A 14,724-nucleotide genomic window follows, 5' to 3' on the forward strand; every position below is an offset into this window, starting at 1 on the left:
AACCCATTTTCCTTTGAAATCCTGCAAATTTTATAGGATGCAAAATGTAAGAAAATGCTTCAACTATCCTCCTGCTTAGTGCTTACCAAATATACATGAAATAAAAAATAACTAACTTTCCTATATTTTTCCTTGGAAACAAACGCATCCTAAATAAAATTTTAGTAAAGCTTTGGTTCTTTTGAACGAGTCAAAACAGTTTCAATGCCCGAATTAGCATTTCAAGCCCATATTGACGGAGCCATAAATTAATGAGGCCCAAATGTGTTGCTAGGCATCGGCTTACCCAAGCATTGAACCCCCTCTAGCCCAGTAAGCTCATTGAGTTTTTGACGTGGCACCTTGTCAACCAATCCTGCTGTTTTCGACAACGTACGCCAGCGGCGCACTGTACACGTAAACAACAATGGAAGAGTAGGTGGGGCTAATGTGTGCCACAAGAACTAGCCACGTCATTGTGGCGCACATTAGCCACACCCACTCTCCCATTTTAGGCGGGAAACACGTAAGCCGTTTAAAACCACTCATAACTTCCGATGAAATTATCATCTCATCATTTCCGCTCTCTCTCTTCCTCGGGCCTGCCCATGGCTAAAATGGATCCCGGGATGTGGTTCGAAAGGGTCTTCGGATCCACGACAATCCAGCTCTCGAGTACGCTGCTAAAGATTCCAAGCATGTATACCCGGTTTTGTGATCGACGCCGCGCTATATGGAGCCCGACCAACAGCATTCTCCCGGGTTCAGCTCGTGCTGGTCTGAAACCGGATTCGTTTTCTACTGGAAAAGCCTCACTGATCTGGATAAAAGTTTAAAAGAATCTCGGTTCGCGATTATTGGTGCTCAAGGGTGAACCAAGTGAAATAGTGATTCATTGCTTGAAGGAGGTAATCATTTTTTTTCTTTTGGGGTTAACTTCTCAAATGTCAAGTCGTCTGCTTTTGCTACTTATGAATTAATATTGGCATTATCAATTCAGAATTGTGGTTAGTACCTGTGGCACCGACAATGGTTTTTTTTTTTCCCCGGGGACTTGAATGTTTACTGAAGTATAATGTAGGCCTAAAACTGGGTACCAGGACGAGTTTTGAGGCCCTTAGAAATGGGTAGTCAAAAAGAGCTTAAAATTTTGTCTTTAGTATAGTTATGTGATGATTCTGTAATTTCTGATGATGGTTCTGTTTCTTTGGAGGTTCAAGTGGAACATAAACAAGCTATGCTTTGAATTTGATACAGAACCATATTATCAAGCTTTAGATGATAAGATCAAGGTGAGAATTCTTCCCTGGATGAAGAATGGTCGGGACACCTCTGCTGCTTATAGCTCTTGATTCATTGAAATCTTCAGCATGTTTTAATGCTTGCAGTGCGAATATGGTAATAGATGTATAACATTTCCTTTGACAGAGCTATGCTTCTTTAGTTGGTATAGAGATATTTTCTCCAGTGAGTCATACACTCTTCAATCCTGCAGAGATCATCCAGAAGGTAATTAAGTCACTGATAAAGTTGATACAACTTTAGACAAGCTAATTCTTTTCCTCCTTTTCACCTGAGAGTATTTAACCGGATAATTTCCTTCCTATATGTAAATTGTCTTGTGCATTCCTGCTGAACATACTTGTTGATACCACATTTTTCAAGAGATTTTTGTTAAAATATTTTCTGATTTCATTTCACTGTCTCTTGGTCCATCTGCTCAATTTGAAATCAAAGAATGGGGGGACACCACCTTTAAGCTATCAATCGTTTATCAAAGTTGCTGGTCAACCCTCCTGGAGTTCATCTTGCCTTTCAACTTCGCTTTCTTGTCTTCCTCCTCCTGGAAATCTTGGGAGTTGCACCATCTCTGAAGTTCCATCATTAAATGACCTTGGTTACGAGGAAAGTGAAGAGGTAGGACGTTATGAACTTCTTAAGAGGCCTTCACAGATGAACATCTTCTAAGAAATACTATTCAGCAGGATGAAAGGACTCCTATTAGAGGTGGTGAATCAGAAGCTTTGAGGCGACTGAGTGAATCAATTGCTGACAAGGTTGGCTGGCATTACCATTGTCTCAACTCTCAAATACATAGGATGGCTAGCTTCTTTTATTTATTTGGCTACCTTGCACATGAATGGAAAAATATTTTCCAATATTCCTGTGTTGACAATGTCTCCCCTCACCTGTCTTTGTCTTGCTTTATCTGGCATATTGATTGATTACGTTGAAAAGCAGTACCAGGAAAACGTTTGTTCTCCGTACGTTGTAATGTGTCCCTTTCTAACTCGAACACTATGAATACATGGTTCATCCTATTTTGTGTTTGTTGCACTATTATACTAGTAGTTCCAGCTGTCTCTGATTAAGTTTTTCTTTCTGGTACATTTCCATTTGATCATTGAACAACGCATGTTTCTTAGGACTGGGTAGCAAACTTTGAGAAACCCAAGGGGGATCCATCTGCATTTCTAAAACCAGCTACAACTGTTTTGTCACCGTACTTGAAAGTAAGTACAAAGCACTGGATTGATGTTCGGTCATTTGTCCCAAGTATTCTAATCTATTACCCTCCTCTTGCAATTTTGTTGGAAGTTCGGTTGTCTTTCACCCAGGTACTTCTACCAGTGCATTCAGGAAGTTCAGAAAAATGTTAAGAGGCACACGTCTCCACCAGTTTCCCTTCTTGGACAGGTCAGCTTACAGATGCTTCTTCAAATTTTACTCCCCTCATCTGACTGGCTCATCAACTTCTGCAGTTACTGTGGCGAGATTTTTTCTACACAGTTGCTTTTGGCACCCCCAATTTCGATAAGATGCGTGGAAATAGAATATGCAAGCAGGTAATATAACTAAATGCCCAACCTTTTTTGTCTCAGCAAAATTTGGGCGCGTAAAGTGTGGGAGCTGTGCAGCTCTGAGTTTGCTTTTGGTCGATGATTTAAATCTTAATGCCTTCAAGCTTGCTGGCAAAAATGAAGGATGGGATTGTGAATGTTGTGACTCTGTGTGTGTGTGTGTGTGTTGGGGGGGGGGGGGAGGGAGGGAGAGTCTCCCTTAAGTATATTGACAAACATATGGTCCTTTTTTAAAAAACCACAATTAAGTCTGTACACAAATAGTTTCATGTTACATTAATATACGTGCAATCAGCTAGAAAATGCAGAAATTCAGGAATAGTTCTATGCTATAATTGATCATTTCTCTTAATTAGGGAGAGCGGCTTTAAACAATGTAATATCTAGGCTGGGAATCCAATAAATATTAGTATAGTGATCTCCAGATGAGGAAATGAAGGGAGAAATTGAAGAGGGATTCAATGATCTAAAGACTAGAAGAATATTTGCATACTCTGGTGGCAAATTTTTTTAATATTAGTTAATTCAGTGATTTGATAATTGTTAAGACCTTTAAAAATTCTGAAATTCACGTTTGGTAAGTATGTTTCTCATATTCCAGAAGACTGGAAGTTGGTATTGTTAGCCTTATAACATTTGGTTAGTGCCAATTACTTTTATGCTAGGAAGGTTAGTCTTCGTGCTTACAAATGATCTTTTGATATTTGACATAGATACCATGGGATAGCAATGATGAGCTGCTAGCAGCTTGGAGAGATGCAAGGACAGGTTTTCCCTGGATTGATGCCATTATGGTTCAGGTAAAGGTTCAGATTTGGAATTCCTTGATTGTTAGAGACTCTGTTACTAGAGATTTATCCAAATTTCAGATTACACCGTAGTACTATATCTAAGTCTCGTATAAAATTGCTACAGCTTCGGAAGTGGGGTTGGATGCACCATCTTGCAAGGCATTGTGTTGCTTGCTTTCTAACGCGTGGAGATCTGGTAATAGACTTCAACATTAAGTGGCAATACAGTTTACCCTTACCATTTTTTTGTCTGACACGCTTGTGCTGACAGTATGTGCATTGGGAGAAAGGCCGTGATGTCTTTGAGAGACTTCTTGTTGATTCAGATTGGGCAATAAATAATGGGAACTGGTTATGGCTGTCATGTTCATCCTTTTTCTACCAGGTATGGTTCACATTTCTCAATTTATCACTCGCATGTCATGATTGTCTTATTTGAGCTACCCAGCTGATGACCAGAAGGTTAACAAGCATTCCAAACTTGATGAGATCAAGTGATCCAAAAAAAAAAAAAGATGGGAAAATGTTCAAATAGTTGAAAAAATATTGGCAGTTCAGATTTTTGAACAATTTTTCTGGATCAATAATTTGGTGAAACCACAGAGTTGCAGTCAGTATGTGTAAATGCAGACTGGGTTCTTTGTAGTTCCACAAAGTTTCTATGAACTACTACTAGTAGCATTCTAATGTAACTGTCTTTTGCAGTATAACCGCATTTATTCTCCTATCTCTTTTGGGAAAAAATATGATCCCAATGGCAATTATATTAGGCATTTTCTTCCTGTGTTAAAAGGTATGTTAAACATGAATGACTTCTTGGTTTATTTACTTGCTTTAGCCAGTCTCAGAAACTGTAAACTTCATTTCTACGTGCAGATATGCCAAAGGAGTATATTTATGAGCCCTGGTGTGCTCCTCTAAGCATCCAAACTAAAGCTAAATGCATAATTGGAAAGGATTATCCGAAACCAGGTCAGAGTCTTGCCTATATGCTTTCCCGCTTCTGTCTGACTGCCCATATCTGCCGCGGTCTGCTTTGGGACTCCAGCTACAGTTTTTTTTTTTTTTCTCGAGCATCATTTTAATTGCTCAAATATGGAAAGCAACCAACCCATTATTCAGAAAGGCCATGAACATATCTCAAATTTGAAGTTTCTTAGTGCTTTGCTTTAAATCCTGAGCAATTGCTTCCCTGATTCATCTTCTTCGAATCATTTTCATGGACTTTCATTTGAGAAAGTTAGAATGATCATTAATTTACGAGTTATGCAAATGTACCCAAAATGAACGGGGAACAAAGCTGGTTCCTGGAATGACTTCGTCTTCCAAATCAGTTCTGTGAAATGTTCAAGTTCTCGTACATAGCATAAAAGATACGTCTCTAGTAACATCAAACTGCTCATCATTCAAACTACTGTATTTTCTCTTTCCAATTTTCTTATGCTAGTTTGTTTAGTTACTTTCAAGCTTAGTTTTGGATTGCACCAAGTCAAAAGAATGGTATGTTCTGCATATTTTACTGGAGTTCTTGTCTTGCAGTGGTTTCCCATGATTCTGCAAGCAAGGAATGTCGAAGGAGATTAGCTGAAGCATATGAGTTAAACAAAAAACAAAATGGCACGGTGAGTGAGGAAGATCTGAAGAAGTTGAGAAGAAAACTGGAGGAAGATAAGATCCAAGAGTCCAAATCAAAAAGATTAAAACAAAAGTCGATAGGTTGAGGTCAAGATTAATTTCATGTTAGCAGGCAGGAAAATAACGCTGAAGGATTAATGATAGAGTTGTACTATGATCACCTTCATGGGAGGAAAGAAAAAGGCATCTTTTTTGTGATCCCTTGATCAGAAGCCGGATACCAATGGAAGCTGCAGTAACCATCTTCGGCAATGAATCTCGGTGGTAACATTTGATTGCTTGGGCTTTGATTTCAGCAGATAGGTTCTCTTTAATCCAAAATCTATCTGGATTCTATAAATGTCTAGTACCTTTAAATTGGGAACACGACTCTCATCAATAGTTCTCTGCAGTGGATTTAGGAATTTATGCGTATTATGCTGGCACAAACTAATGTCCTTCAATTAGCTATTATAAAGCCATTGCTGATATAGACCAACAAAAATCGGTCTGGCAAATCTTCTCTTTGTGCCTGTCCGTAACCTGTTATTTACCAGCAGGTCTAATGATCGATTCTCCTGTGTTACTTTACTGTGTATTTTTGGAGCAAGGTTCTACACGACTTTAGGAGATTAGTTTAGTCGAAAGATTGGAATACTCTTAAGCGAAAAAAAAAAGATCTTCTCTTTGTGATTTATTAATACATTGTTCACGGTAAGAAATCTTGTTGACGTCCTACATGATGAAATTCTTGAACTATCCTCATCCTATATTCTGAAAACCAACCAATTATTCCCGGCTTCCAGCATTGGTAGCAAAGAAGATTAGATTGCCTCTGAGATGTTCCTCATTCTCCTTCTCAATGGCATCTCTGTATATGCGTTACCGTCAACAGAATTAATGCACTGAAAATTACCTCCCCGGTAGACAACATGGCCAGGCCTTTCCGTCGAGCTCCAACTTCCAAAATGTAGAATGCGCTAATAACCACGATTATGGCCCTTTCAAAAAGAAAGTCCCGAAGGACTAATATATCGTCAGAAAATTCAGGCATTAGAATTCATTAATCACGTAAAAATTTCTGGCCAATTTAGTCATTTCATTTTAGAATACAACTCATCATGAGATATAAATGTGTGATATTAACATATAAATGTAATTAAGAGTTAATAAAATATCAGTCGACCTGTATTCTGATATTTTATTGCGCTCAATGCTTGATTATAATACGCAATTTTTTCTCAAAAAAATTTTTGTGGCATCTTTCAAAATATGCAAAGTATCAAATGGTTTGAGTTTCTAGGATTATATTTTGCTTTGAAGCAAAATTAGGGGAATAAAAGAAAGGAAAATAGGGAGAGAAAGGAATGATTTCTTTTTTTTTTTGCTTTTTGCCATATTTTGACTTAACAAGGTTAGTTTAGGAATTTCAGCAGAGAGAGCCTGCACACGCGCAAAAACTTGTGGCACGAGCGAGTCAAACCCCAGAGAGGGAGCAGTGCCGCAGCCTCTGGCAGGCTACCCATCCCTTCGGCCAGCGAGAGCGAGTACCGCTCTCTCCGCACTCTTGACCTGGGCTCTCTCTAAGCCCAAGCGTTTTCATTTCTCCAAATTCGCCGAAACAAAAGAGACTTTCTACGAACAAACAGTGATAAAAAAGAAGCCAAAAACCTCGTTTTACCTATCCACTGGGGCGACCTGAGATCGGACCGACAAAACCCTAGCTCAACCACTGAAGAATCATGTGGAGAAGACTAGTCTCTTTGCAGCTCAAAACTTTGTCTATTCCTCGATCGGTTCCTAAGCCCCATCGATTCACCGCCGCCGGTGCCGTCTCTTCATCTCCGGAGTCATTTCGGCCATCCGTCACCCTCTTCTCTTGCCAGTTCTCCACTGAAACTGGTATGCTTCCATCCAAGCCCTAATTTTTCAGTCGGATCTTCTATTCACCCTCTGATTACTACCAGGCATTTTCCTTCTACATTTGTGCGCGTTCATAAAGCCTTTGTTTGTGATTGAATGGAGAAAAGAGTGAAACTTGTGTTGAATTTTGTTTGGTGTAGCAAATGTGGCAACGAAAAAGACAGTTGAGGATGTAATGCCGATTGCGACTGGTCATGAGCGCGAAGAGCTTGAGGCTGAGCTTGAAGTGAGACTCTTTTTTACAATTCCTTTTATTTATTATTATTTTTTTTTTGTAGAAAGTCAGTTATTGTTGGCTTTATTATTTTAAAGGGACATATTTGAGGTTCTGAAATTCTGCTGTTGAGTGGTAATTTATTGATAGGTGTCATCTATGGTTGATAGTTGTTCTATTTTTTGTGATTAGGGAAAGGATATTCTGGCAATCAACTATCCCGTTGGTCCTTTTGGTACAAAGGTCAGTCTCATGTTTTTGCTTTCAAGTAATTTTTTCAGCTTATCTCATTGTTTTTGGTTAAGCTGTAGTTGCTTATATTGCTATTGTTGTTATTCAAGGATTGAAATGCTGGGATTGGCTTCGAATTAGCTAGTCTGTACAACACTTACTGGTGGCTCTGAATTAACAAAAGAATTATTGTGGCATGGTATATGTAGGATGCCTTATTGGTCTAGGTGAATATAAAATAAATTATAACTTATTCATCTGTCAAATACATTTTTAATTATTGTTAGAAGTAAGACTCGTTTAAATTCCTTGAACCAGTGGTTCCATACCTGCTTAGCACTGTTTCCGATGTTCATTCGTATTTTTGTTGTTTGTGTTAGCACAGCATTGATTAAAAATGGCTTGACTTGATTCCATTATATTTAAGAACCAGTGAATCATCTTTAAAGAAATTTACTTGCTGTAGATGTGAGATGACCTTGAAGTGATTTTAAATAATTGAATATGTGCTTGGTAACTGTTCAAACATGGCAAAACTGTGAATAGTAGTGATATTGATGCAGATCTTGATTTATATTCAGAACTATGTATTGGAGTTCTTTTACTTAGCTATTGCTGTCTGTTCATCAATGTCAAATGTGGTGGGTTTTCGGCTGAAGGGGTGTTCATTTAAACTTTAACAAAAGGTATGAATGTAGTAAATTGTGGTCTGCAATCCTACATTGCATCCTTATACATTACATTGTGGTCTGATGCCATGTCTCCCATGATTAGAAGCTCATTGTCCTTGATCTATTCTGAGACCCTTGGAACTTTATTGCAATTGTCTTTAAGAATTCCACAGCTTTCAAACTGCAAATCTAGTGGAATTGAAGTTGCTGCTTGGGTAATAGAAATTTCCTTAATTCCAAGAGTAGCATTGCAATCATGTGATGGAAATGAAGTTGCATGGGTAAATGTGACCATCTAGCTTATACCAAATAGTTAGGATAATGACTTGTTAATTTGGTTTATGTAGTTTGCCGGAGTTACGTTCTACATATTTGCTTATAATCTTTGATGAAGATTAGGTACTGTTATTGGGTTAATGTGAGTGAGTGGACCTAATCTACCCAGTTAACACTGATTATGATTAGAGAAATCTGTGTTTTAATAACTTGTTCTTTCCTTTTCATGTCATATGTAATGAATGAATGAGAGGCCCTCACAAAAGCTGTCCCAATTGATGGGATACGCAAGGAAGGTTGGGGTTAGGGGGACTATGCAAGGAGACAGTTGTTCTGAGCAGTTAAGCCAGAAAGAGGGGAAGAAAGAAAGGGGCTATCATAATTATATGCATTTCAAGCTTGATGAAGAGGGAAAGAAAGTTTAACTTAATTTTACATTGAAATTTATTAAGCCTAAGGAAATGGAAGGGTAGGCTGAGGGAGTGAGGGACTTAGGAGCTTTCACTTGTCTTTCACATTCAGTTATCCTCAGTTTAGTTGAAGCAGCTTTCACTTGTCTTTCACATTCAGTTATCCTCAATTTAGTTGAAGCGTATTTGATACTTAGTTTTGGGTTTTAGTTGAAAATCCATTATCCAATTCTGAAGTATAATCTTTAATAGTGTTCATTGGCTGTTCAATTTAGAATCTGTCTTTGATGAATTCATTTGTGTAGCACTTGATTGTGTTCTATTTGTTTTGATGCTTGGAACTGTCAATATTGATGCAATTTTTGTGCCTTGCTCGCTTGCAGGAAGCACCTGCAGTCATTCAATCTGTCTATAACAAAAGAATTGTTGGATGCCCAGGAGGTGAAGGCGGTAAGTCCTTGTAACTTACCTCCTTTTTCAGTTTATGATGAACCAGTAATAGTCGATTCTCAAAATGGAAAGTCACGGAAAAGGAAGAATTTAAGTGAATTTTAATGCAGTTTCTCTAAGTTGTAATGTTCACTTCTGCATAATTTTATTGTCTTCTCCTTTAACAGAAGATGAGCACGACGTTGTATGGTTCTGGCTTGAGAAGGATAAGCCGCATGAGTGCCCAGTGTGCTCACAATATTTTGTGGTGAGTAGCATGATAAATCTGGAATTGAGAATTTTAATATTGATTATATTTTGAAGCAGATACGTGTGAAGATGTATGCTGACATGCAAATTTGAGTGCTTCTTTTGTCCACTTATTTGCATTGATAAAGACAGAGTAAAAGAAATTATTTGTTGTGGTTAGAATTAGTCAACTTGATGGGATCAGTTTTGATTTTTATGGTTAAGGAAATTAAGTAGCTTCTTGTTTCTCAAATTTTCCAAGGTCAACTCTAAAGGAACGATTGAGTAATTTGCCCATCCTTTTGTCTGATACATTTATATGACCAATATAAAATTTTGTTGATGGTATGTCCAGGCCTTAGTTGCTATGATTAGCTTCATTATGTGAAGACCGACATGTAAATGTAATGGATGGGATTACAAATGGGATTTTATTGGCTCCACAAGGACATGACTCCATGGCTTAGTTATTGTGGTTAATTTGTTAAAAATATTTTTCTTGTACACAGTTAGAAGTAGTTGGTCACGGAGGAGATCCTGAAGGGCATTCTGATGATGAGCATCACTAGTCGGATTCTGCAATGAGCCGGCAAAAGAGATGATGAGAGGATCTAGCAAATTCAGCAGGATGTGAAAGCTTTGTGTTTTGTTCACTTCTGAAAAGTATGTTCTTCTGAAGGTTGCTTTGGCAACAATTGAGTCTGACAAATTTTTCTTTATACACTTTTTTGGTATTTTAAGCATGGGCTGGTCATCCATGGGAATTACGGACTCTTTGACTTTTTTTTAGTGCAAGTCAAATAATCAATGGCTACAATTGGTTCATTTGTAATTGACATTGGTACTTTATGAGACGATCCATTGAAATTGAGGTGTCATTAAATGGGAAAAAAAATAAAAGAGGAAAGGATGCAATCAAATCCACCTCCGAATCAAACCTTTCCCCAAAATCAGAAAGGACAAAGGAAAGGTTAAATGTGGAAAGAAAATGGGCCAATCGCAGACCTACTTTTGCAAGCCTAGGGAGTTGGACAAATCCTGATGCATTGCGGCTTAATGCTTATGTATGACCTTGGGAATTGTTCATGTTTTGATGCATGGCGGCCTAATGCTTTTAATAACCCGTTTGGATTGTATGTTTTCTGGATAAGTTTTTTGATACATGTTTCTCTATGATTATGATCTTTTAATATCACGCACTAGTCTCTGCAATATAGCGTTATACCTCAATCTTTTCCCACAAAAACTCCTGAAATACGCAATCCAAATGGCTACCGTCTTATTTAGTCATCTTATAAGCTTTCTGACTCAGACTCTGGTAGAAATTCAACAGTGTCGGAGCTACTAGGAAAACAAAGGTGGGGTGCGGCTAGGCCTGTCAATAGGTCGGGTCTAGATCCGGATCCGGACCGGATCTGTGAAATTATTGCGGGTATGGGTAGAGATTTAATTTCGTTTCCCGTATCCGGATCCGGATCCGTTTTGTCAAACAAAAAACGGGTCGGATACGGAATATAGTATTCCGACCCGTATTAGATCCGGATCCCGATATAAATGAATTAATAATTTTAAAAATATATATTTATCAATATAATTTGATTAGGGTGATGTATTTGAGTAAAGTCAATTTGATTTCTTTTCTTATTTGGTTTTTTCTTTGCATTAGTTAGAAATTAGTTTACAAATATATTTTTTCCTCATTTTTATTAGAAATTATAAATTTTGCTAAATTTGTTCGGGTAGACCCGACCCGGATCCGGAACATAGAATAAAAGACCCGTCGGATAAACGGGTCGGATCCGGGTCGATATAGTAATTTGGGTCCGGGTCCGGAATAATGAATTCTGGCCCGGATCCGGCCCGTTGACAGCCCTAGGTGCGGCTGGGGAGAGATTGGAGCAAAGACGACGCAGCCGACCACTCAGGATTACGTGGAAAGGTTTTGCGTTTGCAAATTGCCTTTTGGGTTACGTGAGAAGGTTTTTTTGTATTTGCGAATTGCCTTTTGTGTATTAGCACGGAAAGCTTTTGAAAAGGCAACTTAGGCGGGTGATTTTGGAGAAATGAGAATCGAGGTGGAATTGGTTCGACAAATCCGTTCCGTGCCAAATGCCACAGAAGAAGACGAAATAGCAAGACATCGCCACCGCATTTCCTTCTAGATGAATCACCTCACTTTATGGTTCTCCCGTCTTAATCAATGCGTATAATTCCTAATTCCCTTTGCTTTGGTGTTTAGAGTCTTTGGACAGTGACTCCAATGCTTTCGGTGGTTCTTCTGCATTTTGGTCTACAAGAAGCGACCCAGTTTCAAGACCCCATTGGGAAATAATTACAGCAGTTTTGAGCTCCCGAAAGGCAAAACTGTGCCTGATGACCGGATGGCGGACTCAATCAGTCACCCTCGGAGTAGGTAACTTCGTCCTTTCCTACAACCTTCTCCTTCTTCTTCCTTTTTTTTTAATTTATATTTAAATATATATTGGACGTTTTTCACGCATAAAGTTAATTTTACTACTGATCTCTAGGAATTAATGACTAGCCATACCAATCGTTCGTCCATCCGTTGGCAGCAGAATCATGCACGCTCCGTTGCAGTGGGTATATTACGGCGTAGTAGGAAATTTCTGATTCTGTGTAATTACTGTTGAAAGGAATTACCTGCGGTAGCAATTGCTTTTTGGATAAATCTGTGGAATTACCTTAGATTGCGTGTCTGTGTTTATTATTTACTGTTGAAAGGAAATTTCTGATGTTATTTGGACGATAGGCCTTAGACTAGACACGGTTGCAGCCGAGCACGGCGCCTTTTATAGGCCAACACAAAGCATCCTACCAGCTCCAGGACCCGCGGGTTCAGAGGCTAAGGAATCTCCAAAGAACGGAGCTAGGGCTAGAAATTTCATTAGGATGTGATAGAGAATGAAGCCTGTCCGTCCATTTATATATTCGAACAAAAATACGTTGTCCCAGAAAAGCTACATGTGAATGAGTAGATCTTTTATTCCACGTTTCTCCTCCATCAATTTACTGCATGATCAACATCGTCGCATGAGAACACTTGAAAATGATAGCAATCCTTAGAAATAGATCCGTTTTGTAATATATTCATTTTCCAAATTCAAAAACAATTTGGATTATCATATACAGGTTAATTTGGATTTTTTTTTTCGTTCGGCTCTTTTTGATTCATTCTTTCATACATGTACTCGGCTACGGGTTAGTTCTCAAGTCATGGTAGAGGCCCAAATGCAGCCTGGATTTAGGTAAGGTTATTTTTTCGGATTCTAGTTAGTCTTTTCTTTTCACTTAAAATTCTGATACTAATGACGCGTCTGATAAAATTAAAGTTTGAAATCTGAAATTTGAACCTGTTAAGTTACAGAATTGTTAAATATTAAAATCCTAATATTTGAGCATGTTTTGTATTAAGTGATAAGTAAACAAGTTATCATTTATTGTTTTGAACAAGTTTTGCTTAAACAATTCAGAACCATTCAATTGATTAAAACTTTTTGTTTTTGGTCATCAAACATGTTTAAACATATTAAAGTTTGAACTCAATAAATTTAAGTGCTGATTGCATTATCAAATAGGGCCTAAGACAAGGAACTTCTAGAGTAATACTCGACTGCATAGATGAGAGACTAAAGGTGCAGATATAACCAATTTAGGGCTTATTTGGATAGAAGATTATTTGAAGAAAGTCTAGAGGAATTTAGGGTTTATTTTGGGAGAACATCTTTAGAATGATATTGCAGTACTTTTTTGTGATGTGATGCATGTAAAATAAAAAGATAGTTGTTTCGATTGTTAGCCTTTTTGTTTTTTTTTAACCTTCAGAAAACTTTTTGGTTGCTAACTAATGGTAAATCTCATTAGCCAAGGGGGTGAGCTCCAGTTGTAAAATTTCTTTCTTAATGAGTAAGTGTATACACTCAATTTCAAAATTTACCGTCTCATTTCAAATTGCAATGCGTAAATTACAGCGAGTGTTTGAAATGTGAAGGTCAATTGGATGAGTAAATTTGAAGTCATCAACGTGACAACATTCGTGTGGTACGTAAGCTCCAATAAATATTGCAGATATCTCTACTCATAAAGCTAATAATTAACTCATAGTGGCGGTGAAGATTAAAATAGAATCAGGAAAAAGGCAGCTATCATTTACAAGTTGAAAGCAATCCTTCATTATTTAGGGATCGCGTATATATCTCTTGTGCAAAATTTCCCAATTTGAATCATTGACAGGTACTATCTGGACAAAATAAAGTTAGTGCCAGCAGCACAAATGTTGTCGAGAGCTAAAATAAACACTAAACTTTGAGAATGAACAGCCGTGGATTCTTCTTTTTGCTCTACTTCTACATGGGGGTGTTCTTTTTTTTTTTTTTTTTTTTGGGGGGGGTTGGGAGGAAAGTGGAGTTGACATGCTAATTGCTAAAGATACGAGTGAAAAATATCTCCCCAAAAAGGAGGGAAAATGGAATACACGAACATCATCAGATGCTCTTTTGCAGATTGGTCCAATCATGATGCTACACGTTACCAATAATTTCTGAATTCAGGTCAACTAGTTAATGATGATGTCAAAAGAAAACTTTGCAAGTTAGTGATGGGGTTGTGATTCTATCTATCATCCTTAGAGATCTACATACAGACTTTGCAACCAAAAAATAATTGCTTAGTGCTAAGCATCGAGGATTGTGCATTTCTGCAATTTATTAGTAGGTTATTCAAAACATTTCTCAAGAAGGAAGGGATCAAATAATAAATAGAAGGGAACCACTGCCCCGTGGCCACTAAAAAGGGCATTAAATCCCTTTTTGAATTGGAGGTCGAAAGGTTCGAATTCTATCTGTAGTGAAAAATTTAATTCCATCTGTTTTGAAAAAATTTAGAAGAGGCGTAAGAGCACCCCGTTGAACTAGTCGAGTTTGTACACCTTTGTTAGTCTTTTATATAGTTTCTTTAGACTTTTTCTTCTTGTAGAATAAGATAGGTTAGATTATAAAAATATTATCCTTACCATAAAAATAAAAAATAATAATAATAAATAAAAGGGGAAAAGGGATT

The 14,724-nt window shown here is 37.7% G+C and overlaps 2 protein-coding genes and 1 long non-coding RNA gene across 3 annotated transcripts; all 3 read left to right on the top strand.

The window, feature by feature from the left end:
* Positions 1-712: 712 nt before the first annotated feature.
* On the top strand, positions 713-5,770 carry LOC113767904 ((6-4)DNA photolyase). The gene is made up of 15 exons (XM_027312107.1): positions 713-772; positions 819-887; positions 1,200-1,271; positions 1,408-1,488; positions 1,717-1,896; positions 1,962-2,036; positions 2,406-2,492; positions 2,578-2,676; positions 2,742-2,825; positions 3,554-3,640; positions 3,756-3,827; positions 3,903-4,016; positions 4,337-4,424; positions 4,508-4,603; positions 5,171-5,770. The coding sequence occupies exons 1-15, from the start codon at positions 713-715 to the stop codon at positions 5,350-5,352; spliced, it is 1,446 nt and encodes a 481-aa protein (XP_027167908.1). The 3' UTR covers positions 5,353-5,770.
* A 980-nt stretch (positions 5,771-6,750) lies between these two features.
* LOC113767754 (cytochrome c oxidase subunit 5b-1, mitochondrial) lies at positions 6,751-10,526 on the top strand. Its single transcript, XM_027311933.1, has 6 exons — positions 6,751-7,147; positions 7,309-7,394; positions 7,575-7,625; positions 9,354-9,420; positions 9,588-9,667; positions 10,158-10,526. The coding sequence occupies exons 1-6, from the start codon at positions 6,988-6,990 to the stop codon at positions 10,215-10,217; spliced, it is 504 nt and encodes a 167-aa protein (XP_027167734.1). The 5' UTR covers positions 6,751-6,987; the 3' UTR covers positions 10,218-10,526.
* Positions 10,527-11,800: 1,274 nt separating this feature from the next.
* LOC113767348 lies at positions 11,801-12,354 on the top strand. The gene is made up of 2 exons (XR_003468011.1): positions 11,801-12,061; positions 12,177-12,354. It is a non-coding gene; the product is annotated as an uncharacterized LOC113767348 (long non-coding RNA).
* Positions 12,355-14,724: the final 2,370 nt, after the last annotated feature.

This window comes from Coffea eugenioides, chromosome 4 (assembly GCF_003713205.1).
Source record: "Coffea eugenioides isolate CCC68of chromosome 4, Ceug_1.0, whole genome shotgun sequence".
Classification (NCBI taxonomy): Eukaryota; Viridiplantae; Streptophyta; class Magnoliopsida; order Gentianales; family Rubiaceae; genus Coffea; species Coffea eugenioides.

Bases quoted from the DNA above. Each gene is read 5' to 3' on its own strand.
- LOC113767904 (XM_027312107.1), top strand. From the start codon at position 713: ATGGAGCCCGACCAACAGCATTCTCCCGGGTTCAGCTCGTGCTGGTCT. The intron at 888-1,199 runs GTAATCATTTTT...TGGAGGTTCAAG, and splicing joins TGATTCATTGCTTGAAGGAG to TGGAACATAAACAAGCTATG. The intron at 2,677-2,741 runs GTCAGCTTACAG...CAACTTCTGCAG, and splicing joins CAGTTTCCCTTCTTGGACAG to TTACTGTGGCGAGATTTTTT.
- LOC113767754 (XM_027311933.1), top strand. From the start codon at position 6,988: ATGTGGAGAAGACTAGTCTCTTTGCAGCTCAAAACTTTGTCTATTCCT. The intron at 7,148-7,308 runs GTATGCTTCCAT...TGTTTGGTGTAG, and splicing joins CCAGTTCTCCACTGAAACTG to CAAATGTGGCAACGAAAAAG. The intron at 9,668-10,157 runs GTGAGTAGCATG...TCTTGTACACAG, and splicing joins TGTGCTCACAATATTTTGTG to TTAGAAGTAGTTGGTCACGG.